At 40.6% G+C, this 14,277-nt stretch overlaps 1 protein-coding gene across 7 annotated transcripts in view; it reads right to left on the bottom strand.

Annotated features, from left to right (window-relative positions):
- LOC117724331 (DNA helicase MCM9) overlaps positions 1-14,277 on the bottom strand; it is a 77,361-nt gene that overhangs the window by 16,656 nt on the left and 46,428 nt on the right. For all 7 annotated transcript variants that reach the window (XR_013105203.1, XR_013105206.1, XR_013105205.1 and 4 more), the window contains exon 8: positions 8,875-9,049. Coding sequence is in view for 3 of the 7 variants with exons in the window: in XM_076916449.1 (XP_076772564.1) it covers positions 8,875-9,049 (175 nt within the window). In the remaining 4 variants the exon portion in view is untranslated. The remainder of the gene's footprint in view (positions 1-8,874; positions 9,050-14,277) is intronic.

The following is a 14,277-nucleotide window of genomic DNA, read 5'->3' as shown; positions in this document are numbered from 1 at the left end:
ACCCCTCTGAACAATACAGGTCCAGAAAACTACCTGAATTGTATAAAGTGATTTAGACTACAAAATCTTCTACTTAAATGACATTAACACAGCATGGTGAAGCAGGTGATGCCACTCCACACCTCTGGCAGCACTGGACATAACTGCTGAGGAACAAAAACAACCCACGTGTACACAGAATAGATACTCAACTTTGTGGGGTTCCAACACATGCTACAAATAATAAATAGGTTCCAGAGCACCACAGTAAGGAAAATGCTATGACTATTTACATGAAGCATCTAGAGTAAATAAATGTATAGCCAAGGAAAGTATGATTTAGCAGGAAGCAAAATGGGGAGTCAATGATTTATGATTTTAATCTATAAGAGGGTTTGAAAAACAACTGCATTACACCATGATTATATTTAACAATGAATTATATCCTTAAAACAAGCAGTAAGTTTTATTTTCCATCTTCACACTATCCCCAGGAGTAGGGAGAACCTATATTAAGTCACATATTAACTTCCTAACACCTGGTGTGAAGGCGATGGGAGATGGGACCTTTGGGAGGTTTCGGGCTAAGATGAGGTTATGATGGCAGGGTTGTCACAATGGGATTAATGTTTGACATAGGCAATAAATCACCTAGTGTGTTAATCTGCTGTATGCTAGAGAAGTTAAGTTAGTCCACTCTTGACTAGTGAAACCTTTTCTAGTATGTCCCAGACCCTCTCATTATGGCAAACACAACAGCAAAAGTGTCAGCCCCCAACCTAGTTTGAGATGCAAATCTCACATAAAGGTTTCTAGGCTGTCTCACATTTCTATGAAGAGAATCCCAGCTAAAAAACACAGCTACTAAGCACAAAGTAGGAATTAAAAAAAATTCCATCAAGCTATGCAAAATAAGAACACACTGGTATTACAATATACGGATGGATGCATACCATACCCACACACATGCAACATGTTCTAAAGCTACAACAGTACTACATGCCTGTCCCAGCTATTTGAGCATCTGGAGCAGAAGGAGCCCTTGGGCCCAAGAGGTTGAGGTAAGTTAGTATGTGTAATGTGGTCATATGGCCATGTTTCACCCAAAGATTCTAGGTTTAAGCAACACAAGCAAGGAATGAAATTGTTGGTCTTCTTCAGCATCTACTGAAAAGCTTCTATTTGGTTACTGACATGATTTACAGTTTTGTAAACTCTAGGCATCCTGAGTATTTTTTATCTTTGTTTATATTCTGATTGTAATAAGCCTTTACACTGAAGAAATCACTTTGGTTCCTTTCCATTCTTAAGCATTACAATGGACATGTATAGGCAATAATATGCCCATGTAGGTATGTGCCCACCATGGTAAAAGAGTGTATAATGTTCAGCCTGAACTCAAAAGGCAATTTGGGTAATAAGCATAGATAAATGGAATAATTAAGTCTACAGTTCTATTTTTTGTAAAGAATTATTATTTTAGCAGGTATGAAGTGAAATGTTAAAAAAAAAATCTGAGAAATTTCCCTGTAACCTTGTAGGCAGGAGATATTCTAACTATCATCCTTAAGGAAGATCATAATTCAAATCAAAATACTTTCCTAATAAACAACTTAGTCATATAAAAGATGAGAAAGGGAGAAGCAAAGCCAGGCATCTTCAAGATCTTGAAAACGATGATGTAAGAAAGCTACTAATTGTCTTACGGAAAGACCTGCAATGTTGAGAGACAGGGCCAGAGTGTATGAATGACGCTGTAGAACAAGGACTTGCACCTTATGGGATCACACTCAAAAGTGCTTGAACTGAAAAATACAGACAAGGGTTCCATAAAGACTATAATCAAAGGAGCCTGTACCTTTGGTTTTTAGTGAATTCATGACTATGTATCCCTTTTTACATGTAACTGTATCTGCTGCTAATTAACATTATATCTTGCCATACATCTCTAGAATTTTTTCTAAAGAGTTTTGCATTTGGCGTTTACTTGACATTCAGCATCAGGAAGGTCAGCAGGGTTCTAGTTAGAGGTAATGAGTTTAAGATTCTTTCTAAAAAGCTGTTAACCCCAAATACTAGATGATCTATGAAACAAATCCAACTTCTTCCTAAGCAACTTAGTGATGATGCACAGTGAGAAGTATGAAGAGTGGACACATGAGTTACTGTGAACCTGAGGAGTGTAGCCACTGGCTCTCACTACCAAGTAGATGGCAGAGAAACGGTAATCACTGGGCCACATTTAGCTGCTAACTCCAAAGCACCTTGTGGTGCTGTTACAATGAAAGTAAAAAACTATAAAGAATCAAAGAATAAATAATAGTAGTACCTATCGTTTTCTGGAGAAGTTGGAGGATCTACTGCAGAGATGAACCAAGAGCCTAGAGATCAACAGCGATACATAACTGTGTCCTTAGAGCAGCTGAGTCCTATGGAGGAAGAATCCATCAGGCCACTCTCTCCGATTGCCTACCTCAGCTCATCAGAACTTGCCTCATGACCCATCCTCGGTATAGTCCATAGTGATCTTTTGTCCTCAAACACTTCTGGACAGGCCCCATGCTGGACCATGCACCAAGTGCATAATACCACAGTCTTTTTTTGTAACTGCTTCTGAGGAAGAGCAGACCAGATGAGAAACACCAAGAGATGCCAGGTCACAAACTGCTTAGAGATCCTGGGCTATTCTGACATAAATGTCTTAACAGGAATGACAGCAGCTATGGAACCTGTCTTCAAGGTATCCAAAGTGGTTCCATGAAGGGAAGCTCAGCTACTAAGGAGAATGAGGGAATAAACTGGGAATGAAGGAACTTTTGGGGATATGGTGACAATGGGCTATACAACTGCTATTTTACATTTACGATAACAAACTCCCGCTCCAAATTATGATACAGAATGGCAGTTTAGTATTAGAAAAATACAGTAATCATGCTTCCAGTTTGGTTTTCTGTCAACTTGACATAGCTAGAATCATTTATAGACTCATAGAAGAAGAAACCTCAATTGACAGAATGCCCCCACCAGACTGGCCTAATGGCACGTCTGAGGAGGACTTTCTTGACTAATGATGTATGTGGTTGGGCCCAGCCCTCTGTGGGTGGCAGGACTCCTGGGCATGTGGTCCTGGGCATATCAGAAATCAGACTGAGCAAGCAAGCCATGAGGAACAAGTCCGTGGTCCATGGCTTCTGTGTCAGTTCCTGCCTCGACTTCTAGCCGTCTCTCCTTTATGTGGAGTATAACTGTAAGCTGACAGAATCCTTTCTCTCAAGTTGCTTCTGTTCAGTGTTTCATCACAGCAGCAGAAACATGACCAAGACATATGCTCCAATACCAGATAGTGGAGCTGCAACCTCAATATAGCCAGGTTAGCTCTGGATGTTCTACTCTTCATTATTCTAGTAACTCTGGATATGCCCACTGTACTCTTGTGGTTACAAAAAAAACCAGGGACTTGATGTTGGCTTCTGAACTTACTCTGTCTAGAATACATTGTGTTCTATATCTCACTATACAGTGTAAAACCACATTTTATGTACATCTTCTATAGGAAATCAGCCAACAGCTGAATAAGCTATGGTTCAATTTGTAGGTTAGCCCATAATTTATTATGCATCCTAGGGGGCACATTAAAGGCTATCTTCTAAGAAACCTCATTAAGTACTTGAATTCCTACATACATTTTTCTTCTCTAAACTTGAAGACTTTCACAACCCTATAGTTAACTGGGTGAGCTGGTTTCCAATGTCTGTTTTCTATTTGCATGTGCATTGACATTCATAGTATTTGCTCTTTCTTAGTCTCCATTTTACTTTTTTGGGGTTTGTTTCATGGATTTAATTTCCTTGATTATCTGTAATGTGTTTGGAGAGTAATGCTGAGGCTTCATTCAATACAAAAAGTTTATATTATTACATAGGAACATGGAAATCAATATTTTATTTTTTGTAATTATTCTTTTAATTGTTTATGCTATGCACTCAACTTTTGCTACCTATTTTAACATACCATCCATGTTTTTTATGAACTATAGTTAGAAGAATAATTAGAAATAATTGTACAATTACTTTAAAATGCTCAAACGTAGAAATGCTATCAGACTTGTTCTGATCCTACACCAATACATGCAACCCTCATTAAACTCAGTAGTTCCTAAAAATAAATAAAAACAATGTGCTAACAGAACTTGTCGGAAAGGAGTTTAGAGGGACGAACTCTATAGCCCATTCTGGAGTAGAGCCCTCCGGAGTGACTAAGTAAAGGTTACACAGTGCTAGAAAACAGGGTACAAGAAAGGGAGCTAGTCAGAGGAGCTAGTCAGAGGCAGAGGGTTTCTGGGGACAAGTTCTATGGGTAATGACTTTCCTGAGCCCCTTCATGGCCCCTCTGCCTCTTGAATGCCATGAGGTTACCAGCTCTGCTCTGCCATGCCTTTTGCCAGGCTGTTCTGCCCAGCACAGGCCTAGAAATAGTGGAGCCGGAGCCAACTGACCTGGATGGAAGCATCTGAAGCCTCTGAACGAAGCAAATCCTTACATGGATTGTCTGAGCAATTGCCAACCTGCTTTTCCAAACTCCAACAATATATAACCTTTGCAGAATTGATTTTAAAGCACAAAGGAACTTCAAAAAAAGCCTGAATATCATTTTTCTTTATAAGAGAATGATATTGATACCATTACTATGAAGCTATTTTAGAGACTAAACTGAGTGCAGAATATAGAAAATACTATAAATACCTTCATATGCACACTTCAAATAATTTTGGAGAGTCATTAAATATTATCCCACCTAGGCCAAGAGCATATTGGCTAGATGGCAAAGACATGCAGGACAATGTAAAGCACATCTAAGCTACACACTTAACGTTGGTTGAGATGGGAAGTTAGGTTATGTGTATGTGGTCATATTTAATAATAAAATACTATACTTCAGTAGCTATACCTTCTGCCTATTGATGTAAGGCAGGTACTGAGTCAGAATTTGACATATGCATACGTCAAGTTAGGACAATGCTGGTGTCAGAAGCAGCTACGCCAACATGGCTGCCTAAACATGACCTGCCCAAGCATGACACCAGCAGACATGCCAACATAGAAGAAGAAAAGCTCCCCAGACTCCAACCCTTGAAAAAGAACTGTAGGCAACAAAGGAACATTGAGAGTAGGAGCACAACAGGTAGTCATCCAGTATCACATGTACAGCTCCGAGAACATATATGTACATGTACTTATGTATTCAGGGGTGTGTGTGTGTGTGTGTGTGTGTGTACATGAGTGGGTTGAGGGGAAGAAAGGGAAGAGGGAAATGACATAATTATATTGTAGTCACAAAAAATACTAAACAATAAAAGAAAGGCCTTGACATTCATTTCATGGAGAGTTACAGAGACCAAAGAAAGTCAAGCCTGTCCCACGAGGTCAAACACATAATAGATTCGCCTGCCACTAACAGTCGTTGTCTTTGGAACTCATTGAGCCAGGGACTTTTTCTATCTACAATAACCATTTTGACTTTTCTAGAATATATCTACAACTCAAATGTGCCTTATGTCAAGTAAGGGTTGGTCATTGTGCTGTCCATGTTGAATGCAGTTGCTTCCGAGTGATGAGAGGGGCAGGGATTTTGTAAAAAATTGAAAGGAAAAAATAACTTGGGAGGAAAAGTGTTCGGCCTCTTGGAAGCATCTGTTATTCTTTTAAGTTTTTAACTCAAGTCACTTCTCTGTATGGAAAATGTGAAATCTAATAGTTCAAAGCTGAAGAGATTAAACCCATACTCTATAACTATTCTGTTTTAAATGAAATTTAAAATTTTAAGGTATGAGAAATGTTAAGCCCAACTGATAATTTCAGGTCAGCATGCACTCACTATAAAGACAATGTTCTGAATTTCAGTTACCTCTTTGCTTGTCAACATTTCTCAATTGGATCCGTCCAATTGAGAAAACAGACTGCAACACTTTACTAAATTCATAGAGCACAGTAATTCCAGCTCTGTTATCATAATGTGATTATAAATATTGTCACTACATTTGTAAGGAAAAAAATCCTTTTCAGTGTATAGAAATCTAATATACAATATTTATGTAACTGCATACTATGCAATGTTAGGAATGAAGTCTTTTAAATCATGCTAACAATAAAATGGTATAAATGTCTTTATGAATCCAGCAATGGTTAAGGGGGGCAGGACACCAACAATATCACCACACGACAGCAAGTGACTAAGAGCCAGCTGGAATAGTGAGGGAGCACTGATCCACTAACCCTGAATGCAGTAAATGACAACAATGTTTACATTTTCAAATTATTATTTTAAGTATATGGATGTTTTGTCCACATGTTTGTCTGTGCATCGCCTATGTACCTGATGCCTTGGAGGTCAGTAAAGGGCTTGAGGTACCCTGGGACTGGTGCTGTAGGCAGTTGTAAGCCATGACATGGGTGCTGTGGAAGAGTAGCCTGTGCTCTTAACCACTTAGCTATCTCTCCAATCTCTATAAAATCTTTAAATAAAATATGCTAACTTACTTTGCAAAGTAAAATTCTTAAATAAAAGTAAAAGGGCCAGATCACTAAAATACCAGTCATGGTGAGTGCCTCCTCTCAAGGAAGTATTAACACTGAATGGAAGTCAAGACAAAGCAGGAAGACATGAAGAACTTCATCTTTAAACCATAATACATATACTCTGTGTAGTAATGATTACCACAGTCGCAGGGAACTACTCATTAAACAGTGTTCAAGCTGCTTCTTAGGCAGCGCAGTGCAATACATATTATGTGTCTGGTAAGTAGATAACAGAAGAAACAATTTAGCAACAAAAGGTTCTAGTCCTCTAAGATGAGTCCTTTTCTCCTACACAGACAAGAAATACAACCTGAAAATTACTCTTTCAACTATTTCCTTTTGGAGACATTATTTCCATTGTAAGAAGGCAACTGTGGGTAACCACATCTAGGCAGCATGCCTTCTTTCAGTCTCTTCTTATGTAACATTTTTCTAGGTGGCTTTAGTAACAAATTCCAAAGAGAAGCTGTGAGCTACATTCACACACCATCACCAGTTAGGAAGAGCAAGTGTTCAGAAATCTGGCAGAGTGATTTGGGGACACAGATGTGAGTTTCTGTGTTTTTCCAAGTAAGGATTACTATACACACTGACCTGCGCTCGCCTTAGCTGTGCCTTGTCTAGCATTTCATACATGTGGATGGAATCTTGTCTTGGCGTCTTTTACTCTGAATAAGGCTTTTATTCATGTTGGTTTATTTACCTACAGTCTGTTAGACTCTTCCTATACGTGGCTAGTAGTATTTCATTCTACATCGGTATCACGGTGTATCCACTCTCTGGTAATGAGCCCCAGTTGTTTGCAGTTTGGAGGGATTAGAAATAAAGCTGCTAAAAACCATGTTTGTACAGGTTTTCTGCAAATACATATCAAAGTGTTCGAGCATATTTATTTCATTTATATAAATTTCTTTTAAAAAGACTTTTAAGTTAGCATACCAAGTCACGGGTTTCATTATTTTCAAATATATGCAACAATTACACTTTGATTTAACTGTGTCCTTCCCTCACTGCCTGGTCACAGCCCTCCTGCCATGCCCCTCCTGCCTCGTCTCTCCTGCTGGCCAGTGTCTTCCCTCTGCTTTCATGTCACATGTCTTCCATTCCTCTTCCCTTCCTTTCTACTCCTGTAACATTTCTTCTTCCGTTCCGTCCTGAGTAAAAACATGTGGTATTTATCCTTGAGTCTGGCTTATTTTACTTAACATAATGATTTCCAGTTTTATTCATTTTCCTGTAAATGTCATAATTCATTTTTCATTATGGCTAAATAAAATTCCAGTGTGTATATGTAGTTTTCTTCATTCGTCTATTGATGGACTTCCATTTCCAAAGACTGAGTAGTGCAGCGGTAAATACGGTATATAACTGTCTTCACTGTACATGAATCGTTTACATATCTATCCAAGAAAGGTATACATGGGTCATATGGGTCTTCAGATTTTTTTTTTTCAAACTTGTTTTGGTAAGTCTAGCTTCTGTGCCTTTCTTTGTAAAATCTAATCAGCTTATCAAGTGGTTAGAATCCTGCCTGGAACAGTGTGGAGTCTATAGACTGCTTTCAGGAGAATTTACATCATAATAATATTTCCTAGTGACCAGTAAAAGGAAGCCTGTCTCCCTGGTCTTCTGATGCTTCATGGTTTCCAAGTATAATCTTAGAAAACATTTCACTAAATTTATCTCTATTGTACTCCATTAATCTTTCAAAATCCTCATACTTAAGATGCCCTGAGGACACACACAACTTTTATAGAAAACATTAGTAGAGTCCTGTGTTGAAAAAGCACTATTAATTGCCCCGGATGAGCTAAGTCAGTCTACTTGGTAGCTTGAATGAGGATGACCCCCCATAAGCCAGTTGACAGGAAGGATTAGGAGGTGTGACCTTGATGGGAGAGGTGTGTGACTGCGGCTGAGTTTTTGAGATTTCAAAAGTCCACTCCAGGCCCAGTCTTGTTCTCTTTCTCTGCCAGCTGCCAGAGAGTCTTGGCTACTTCTCCAACGCCACGCCTGCCTGGCACCGTGTTCCCTGCCATGACAGACTAAGCCTTGGAAGTTGTAAGCAAGCCCCCCCAGTTAAATGCTGGTGTCTCATCACAGATTACAGAAGTAATTACGACAGTCTACTTTTATACTTTACTTTTAACCTTTCTTTTTCAAAACAATTCCCTTTCATTTCCTTATGCATGACTATATTCTAAACTTGAGGATGGTTGATAAACTTGAGGATGGTACACCAGTAAGGTTCTCATTTTCTTTGGATTTATACAGAATAATCTTTCCACTTCCACAGGCTTTATAGAAGAGAAATGCTTACCCAGCCTTAGCAACACTTATGGTTTGTTGCTCCATTGCTTCATGGATGCTGGTCCTGTCATGTTCTTTAAGGCTGTTAAATTCGTCAATACAGCAGAGACCAGCATCTGCAAGCACCAAGGCCCCAGCCTCTAGATTCCATTCTCCTGAGTCTTTTACAGCTGTCACTGTAAGACCTGAGGAGACAAGGAAGCTATGTTAGCTCTTATTTTCCAAAGGAAAATACACAGTCAGGGTTCCTATTTGCACTCAAATGGACAGTACCAGGACACTAAGTCAAAAGACCTCAGAAGTACTCAAGTTGTGTAAACAATCTGTCAGTGTTCCTGCTCGAATGGAAGGGCATCCTGGGACTGGAAACCTAGAAACCATAAGGCTCTGCGGTGGAACAGCGGCCCAGTGGAAGGGCATCCTGACACATGGGGCCCAGAACAGCTCTGCGGTGGAACAGCGGCCCAGTGGAAGGGCATCCTGACACATGGGGCCCAGAACAGCTCTGCGGTAGAACAATGGCCCAGTGGAAGGGCATCCTGACACATGGGGGCCAGAACAGCTCTGCGGTAGAACAATGGCCCAGTGGAAGGGCATCCTGACACATGGGGCCCAGAACAGCTCTGTGGTGGAACAGCGGCCCAGTGGAAGGGCATCCTGAGACACGGGAGCTCAGGCACCACATAGCTCTGAAAGGAAGCTCCTTCTCGTCTTCTCTTCATTGCTTCCTCTGTTCTTGGCTTCTTCTGACAAGAGAGTCACACTAGGCATGAAATCTCATGAAAGAGATTTATTGGAGGGACCAGGGTGTGCAGGGACAAATCCAGCGATGGCTGTACTCTGCTCCCAGGAGTGGGCAGCAGCGAATTGGACAAAGGCCAGTGCTTATATAGAATTTCTAAGAAGTGGAACTTTTCAGGGCAAAGATTTTTAGATTGAGGATTGGTGGGATTTCGAGTCCTGAGCTTGGGGAGCTTAGGGATTGGTAGGTCTTTGTGGGAAGCTCAAGGATTGGTGGGTTTCATGCTTAGGGACTGGCAGCTTCCCCCGTCCCCCCTTCCTTCCCTGTATTGGACCCATGGATTAGGGTGGGAAGTCCTTCCTAGCTACAGAAGGCTTTTGCTGAGGTACCATCTCTGTGGGGCTGCTGGGGTGTATGGGGTGGACAGCTCCTTATGAAGGCACTAGGCTAAGGCAGGAAAGGTCCACCATGACAGCTCTTGAAGGGCAGCTCCTGCTGAGGCAGGAAAGAAGATGTGTCACCGTGGACAGATCCTGTGATGGCTGAAGGCTGAAGAAATGTCCTAGTGCTGCCATTTTGATAGGAGCTGTCATTTTTGACACCTCTTGTAGGGGCATCTTACTGAGTTCATAGGCTGGGATAGGAAGGAGGAGCTGAACACCACTTTGATAGGTTTTGTGGCTGCCACTTAGGGACTACATTCCCTCCCACCTTTGTTTATTATCAAACAATCAGAGCTTAGAAAAGGAGGGTGGTTTTGGAAGGGGCAGCATTATTCTCAGACTGCTTCCTGCTAATCCAGGGCATCAGGTCCTTGGGGAAAGTTTGATCATGGCTCTCAGGATATAATCGGGTATTGGAGACCTCTGGCTCTGTAGCTAGGGGTCAGTAATCCTGTAATTATACCTGGTTAAAGGTCTGATTAGAAATCTTTTAATTTGCTTTTGGAGAAGTTTAGGTAAGAAGTTAATAAGGCCAAGTATAATTAGCAGAAAAGAAAAAAGGAAGAAAGACTGGTAAGATGGCTCAGCAGTTAAGAGAACTGTTCTTTCAGAACTGTTCGCCCTGGTCTTCTAATGCTTTATGGTTCAAGGCTGTAATCCTGCAGCTTCCAGGAGATGTCCTGGTGCTGCCATTTTGATAGGAGCTGTCATTTTTGAGGTCCTGAGTTCAATTTCCAGCAACCACATGGTGGCTCACAACCATCTGCAATGGAGGTTTTCTAAGAGGCATCTCAAGGGAATTAGAGGGTAGGAAAGATACCGTTCCCATGGAGAAGTGTAATGTCACTGTAGCCTGTAGTCAAGGGCATCCTCAGACTCAGGGAGGACAAAACCAGGACCAAACTGGATTGGTCAGTGGATTGTCACCACAACTCAACGGGGATCAGCTTAGCTGGCTAAGCTGAAGAGTCTCGGTGCCTGGTACCAGAACTTTCTCAGAAGCCAGAAGGTGAGAACAAGAACTGAGCTCTTATAGAGGGTCGCATCCACAGGAATGGTTTAGTAATGGAGTCACAAAAGTCACGAGTGCCTAGAGAAGTTGTGAAATATACAGGCAGTTCCAAAGTGAGAGTGGTAGAAAGGGTTGAAATAGCCCAGTCTACTGGGCCCAGGGAAGCTGCAGGGTTACAGCTACAGGAGGTGGAGGGACAGGGCTAGGCAGGAAGGGTAGGAGGAGCCCAGTAGGGCCTAAGGCAGTAGCAGGGTTACAGCTGCTAGGGTCAGAGCAGAAAGGGTCACAGGAGCCCAGTAGGGCCTAAGGAAACTGCATGGAAAATCCACAGGGCCTAGAGGAGCTGTGGGATAAGCAGCTGGAAGAGAAGGTAAGCAAAGGACAGGTAGGGGCTCCATGGCCCAGGAGGGCCTAAGGGAACTGCAGAACTGCAGCACTGCAGCTCCAATGGTGAGAGAATGGGGTCAGGTGAAGAGAGTCAGCTGTAGCCTTAAAGACTATGGCTGGGCTACCTCTACCTCAAAGGGTACCAGAGGAGTGTCGGACATTCAGTGGTTACTTCCGAACTCAGGGAGGTGTTTTCACCAACCAGAAGGGGAAGCTTACTAAGTGTTACTGGTGGATGGGGTGTCAACTAGAGATAAGGGATAGGGTCCTAAGTGCAGCTCAGACACCAGGACTTGGGAGCCCACAAGCACCAGGTGTCCAAGGTGTCCAACTGCTAGAAGACCTGAAACGTGCTTGAAGCCATCTAAACTTGATCTGAGTCCTCTGTCACTCTGGCTATTAGACTGTAGGCATGTTTCCTAATATACACATCTACCTCAGTTTATTTATCTGTAAAGGGGAATAACAATAGAAAATGGCAATGTTAAATGTGTAAATGGAATAAAAGGGAAGGGTTTTAAAAGGAACATGGCACATAAGTACTTACAATGGCTAGTACTAATAAAACAAATGTATTTCTGACCAGGTTCACCAAGGTGTGGAAAACATAAGAAGAGAAGTCATAAACTGCAAGTATCAAGAATGAAGGAGAAGATGTAACTATATATACCTTACAATGAACTAAGAAAAAAATACTATGAGAAATTTTATACTATATATTAGTGTCATATGTATTAACTCATATGCCACATGAGGTATCAAAATTAATTCAAAACTGTTAGAGATAAATATAACTACAAAACTATAAAAATAATACGCAAAACCACAAGAAATGGGAGCTTCTTCTGTTTTCCAATGCCATATAAGGAGAAGTCACTATTCTATCTGATGAGTATAAGAATGAGTAAGTTTAAAAACGCATTTTCAAACAATCAAAGAAACAAAGACATGAGACAAACACTGCCTAAAGCTGGAGACAGTCAAGTGGATGCTGAGAATCACAACTTACTTGGCTGAACCTTTGTAAAACAAATACCTAGACAAAGAAAACAAAACCCAACAAAGCAATAAAAAGTCCTGAAAGGTAACTGAGGTTTGTTGGAGGCAAGAAGTGACAAGATGGAGTTACAAGTCACTGGTCCCAGTCACAGGGGACCAACACACCTCAGTAAGTTTTACCCCTAAAAGATAAAACCTCACAGTGAAGACAGAACTCCTTTTTCTGCTTCCAGCAGGCAGAGAAAAAGGATTCTTTAAAATATGCAAGATTTGCTGTTCTTAATGAGGCTTGTCCTCAGGAGAAATTATTTTACCATAACTTAATCTACCTGGGAGGGGAAATATCTGGTTTCAGCCTCCCTCCCTAATCCCATAGCACCCAAGGGCATGAAAATAGGGAAAGAAAAGTAAGACCCCAAACTGAGCACTTGAAAAAGACAGAGGCAGGAGATACTGCCCAGCAAATGGCTTCAGAGTGTTCCCTCTACGTCACAGCTCACCTCCACAGGACAAAGGACCTTTCTTTTTCTGTGTTTACATTTTAGAAGAAAACTCCAAGGCATGACACAAGGCAGAACCACAATCTGAAGGGACAGAACCACAGAACTACAATCGGAAGGGACAAAACCACAACATGAAGGAACAAAACCACAGAACTACAATCTGAAGGGACAAAACAATCATTAGATTCAGACTCCTGTTTGGCAGACATATTGAAATTATCCAACAGGATTTGCAACAATTGCATGATTAACATCCAAAGGCTGTAATACAACTGAACAGAGAAGCAGAGACATACAAATTAAGAAACAACAGAGACGGTCCCTAAGCACCGCCCATTAAGCAGTACTGACTTACGTCAAGGAGTCCCGTGAAAGCAAGCACATTCTAAACTACATGGCTCAATGACAACATCGCAAGAGAAATTAAAAATCATTCAAACTAAATGGAAAGGAAAGCACAACTTCTAAAAACTGCAGATCAGTACAAGCAATACTAAGAGGGACACTCAAGATACTGACAGAAGGAAAAATAATCTAAGCTTTCATGTTAGAAAACCAAAATGTGAGCAACACCATATCCAAAGTAAGCATAAATATAAATCAGTATAGAAATTAATGAAATTGGAAACATAAAATCAAAAGAGAAAAATCAAAAGCAGAAGCTGGATTTTAGGAGGAAAAAAAATCAATGAAACTGTTAAACTTCTAAGCAGAATAACTAAGAAGAAAGCAGGATCATATGGACATATGATATGGAAAGTATCATATGGACATAAAAGAACATATGGAGGGATTATGGGCAATTCTATACTCACAGATTTGATAATTTGAATGAAATGAACCAATTTCTTTAAAAATACAATCTACCAAAATGTTAAAGAATAGAGACAGTCTGCATGACCAATACCTGCTAATAGGCTTACATTATAAATTAACAACATTCCCAAACAAGAAGGTCTAGGATCAAATGGTGCATCTTACTAAATACTTCAAGAAACAACTGTGTGAATCTTCTATAATCTTTCCCAAAAGACGAAGGCAGAAAGAATGCTGGCCTTAGCTAGTGCTAAGGCCAGCCCTATTTCCTATAAAAAGCAGACAAAGCCATACAGGAAAAGTACAAGTCATCATCTCTTATAAAGATGCCAAAATCCTCAACAAAATATTGGCACACAAAGTCAATGTACAAAAAATAATTTTATCTCATCACAAAGAGAGACTTATCTCACATATGCAAGAATGATTCAACATTCAAAAATCAGTTGATGTATAAATCACATCAACAGTTCATTGAAGAAATAAAAATCACATGAGTGTATCAATACAT

This window comes from Arvicanthis niloticus, chromosome 20 (genome assembly GCF_011762505.2).
Source record: "Arvicanthis niloticus isolate mArvNil1 chromosome 20, mArvNil1.pat.X, whole genome shotgun sequence".
Taxonomy (NCBI): domain Eukaryota; kingdom Metazoa; phylum Chordata; class Mammalia; order Rodentia; family Muridae; genus Arvicanthis; species Arvicanthis niloticus.
The sequence above is the reverse complement of the archived record's forward strand: the minus strand, read 5'-3'. Positions and strand labels throughout refer to the sequence as shown.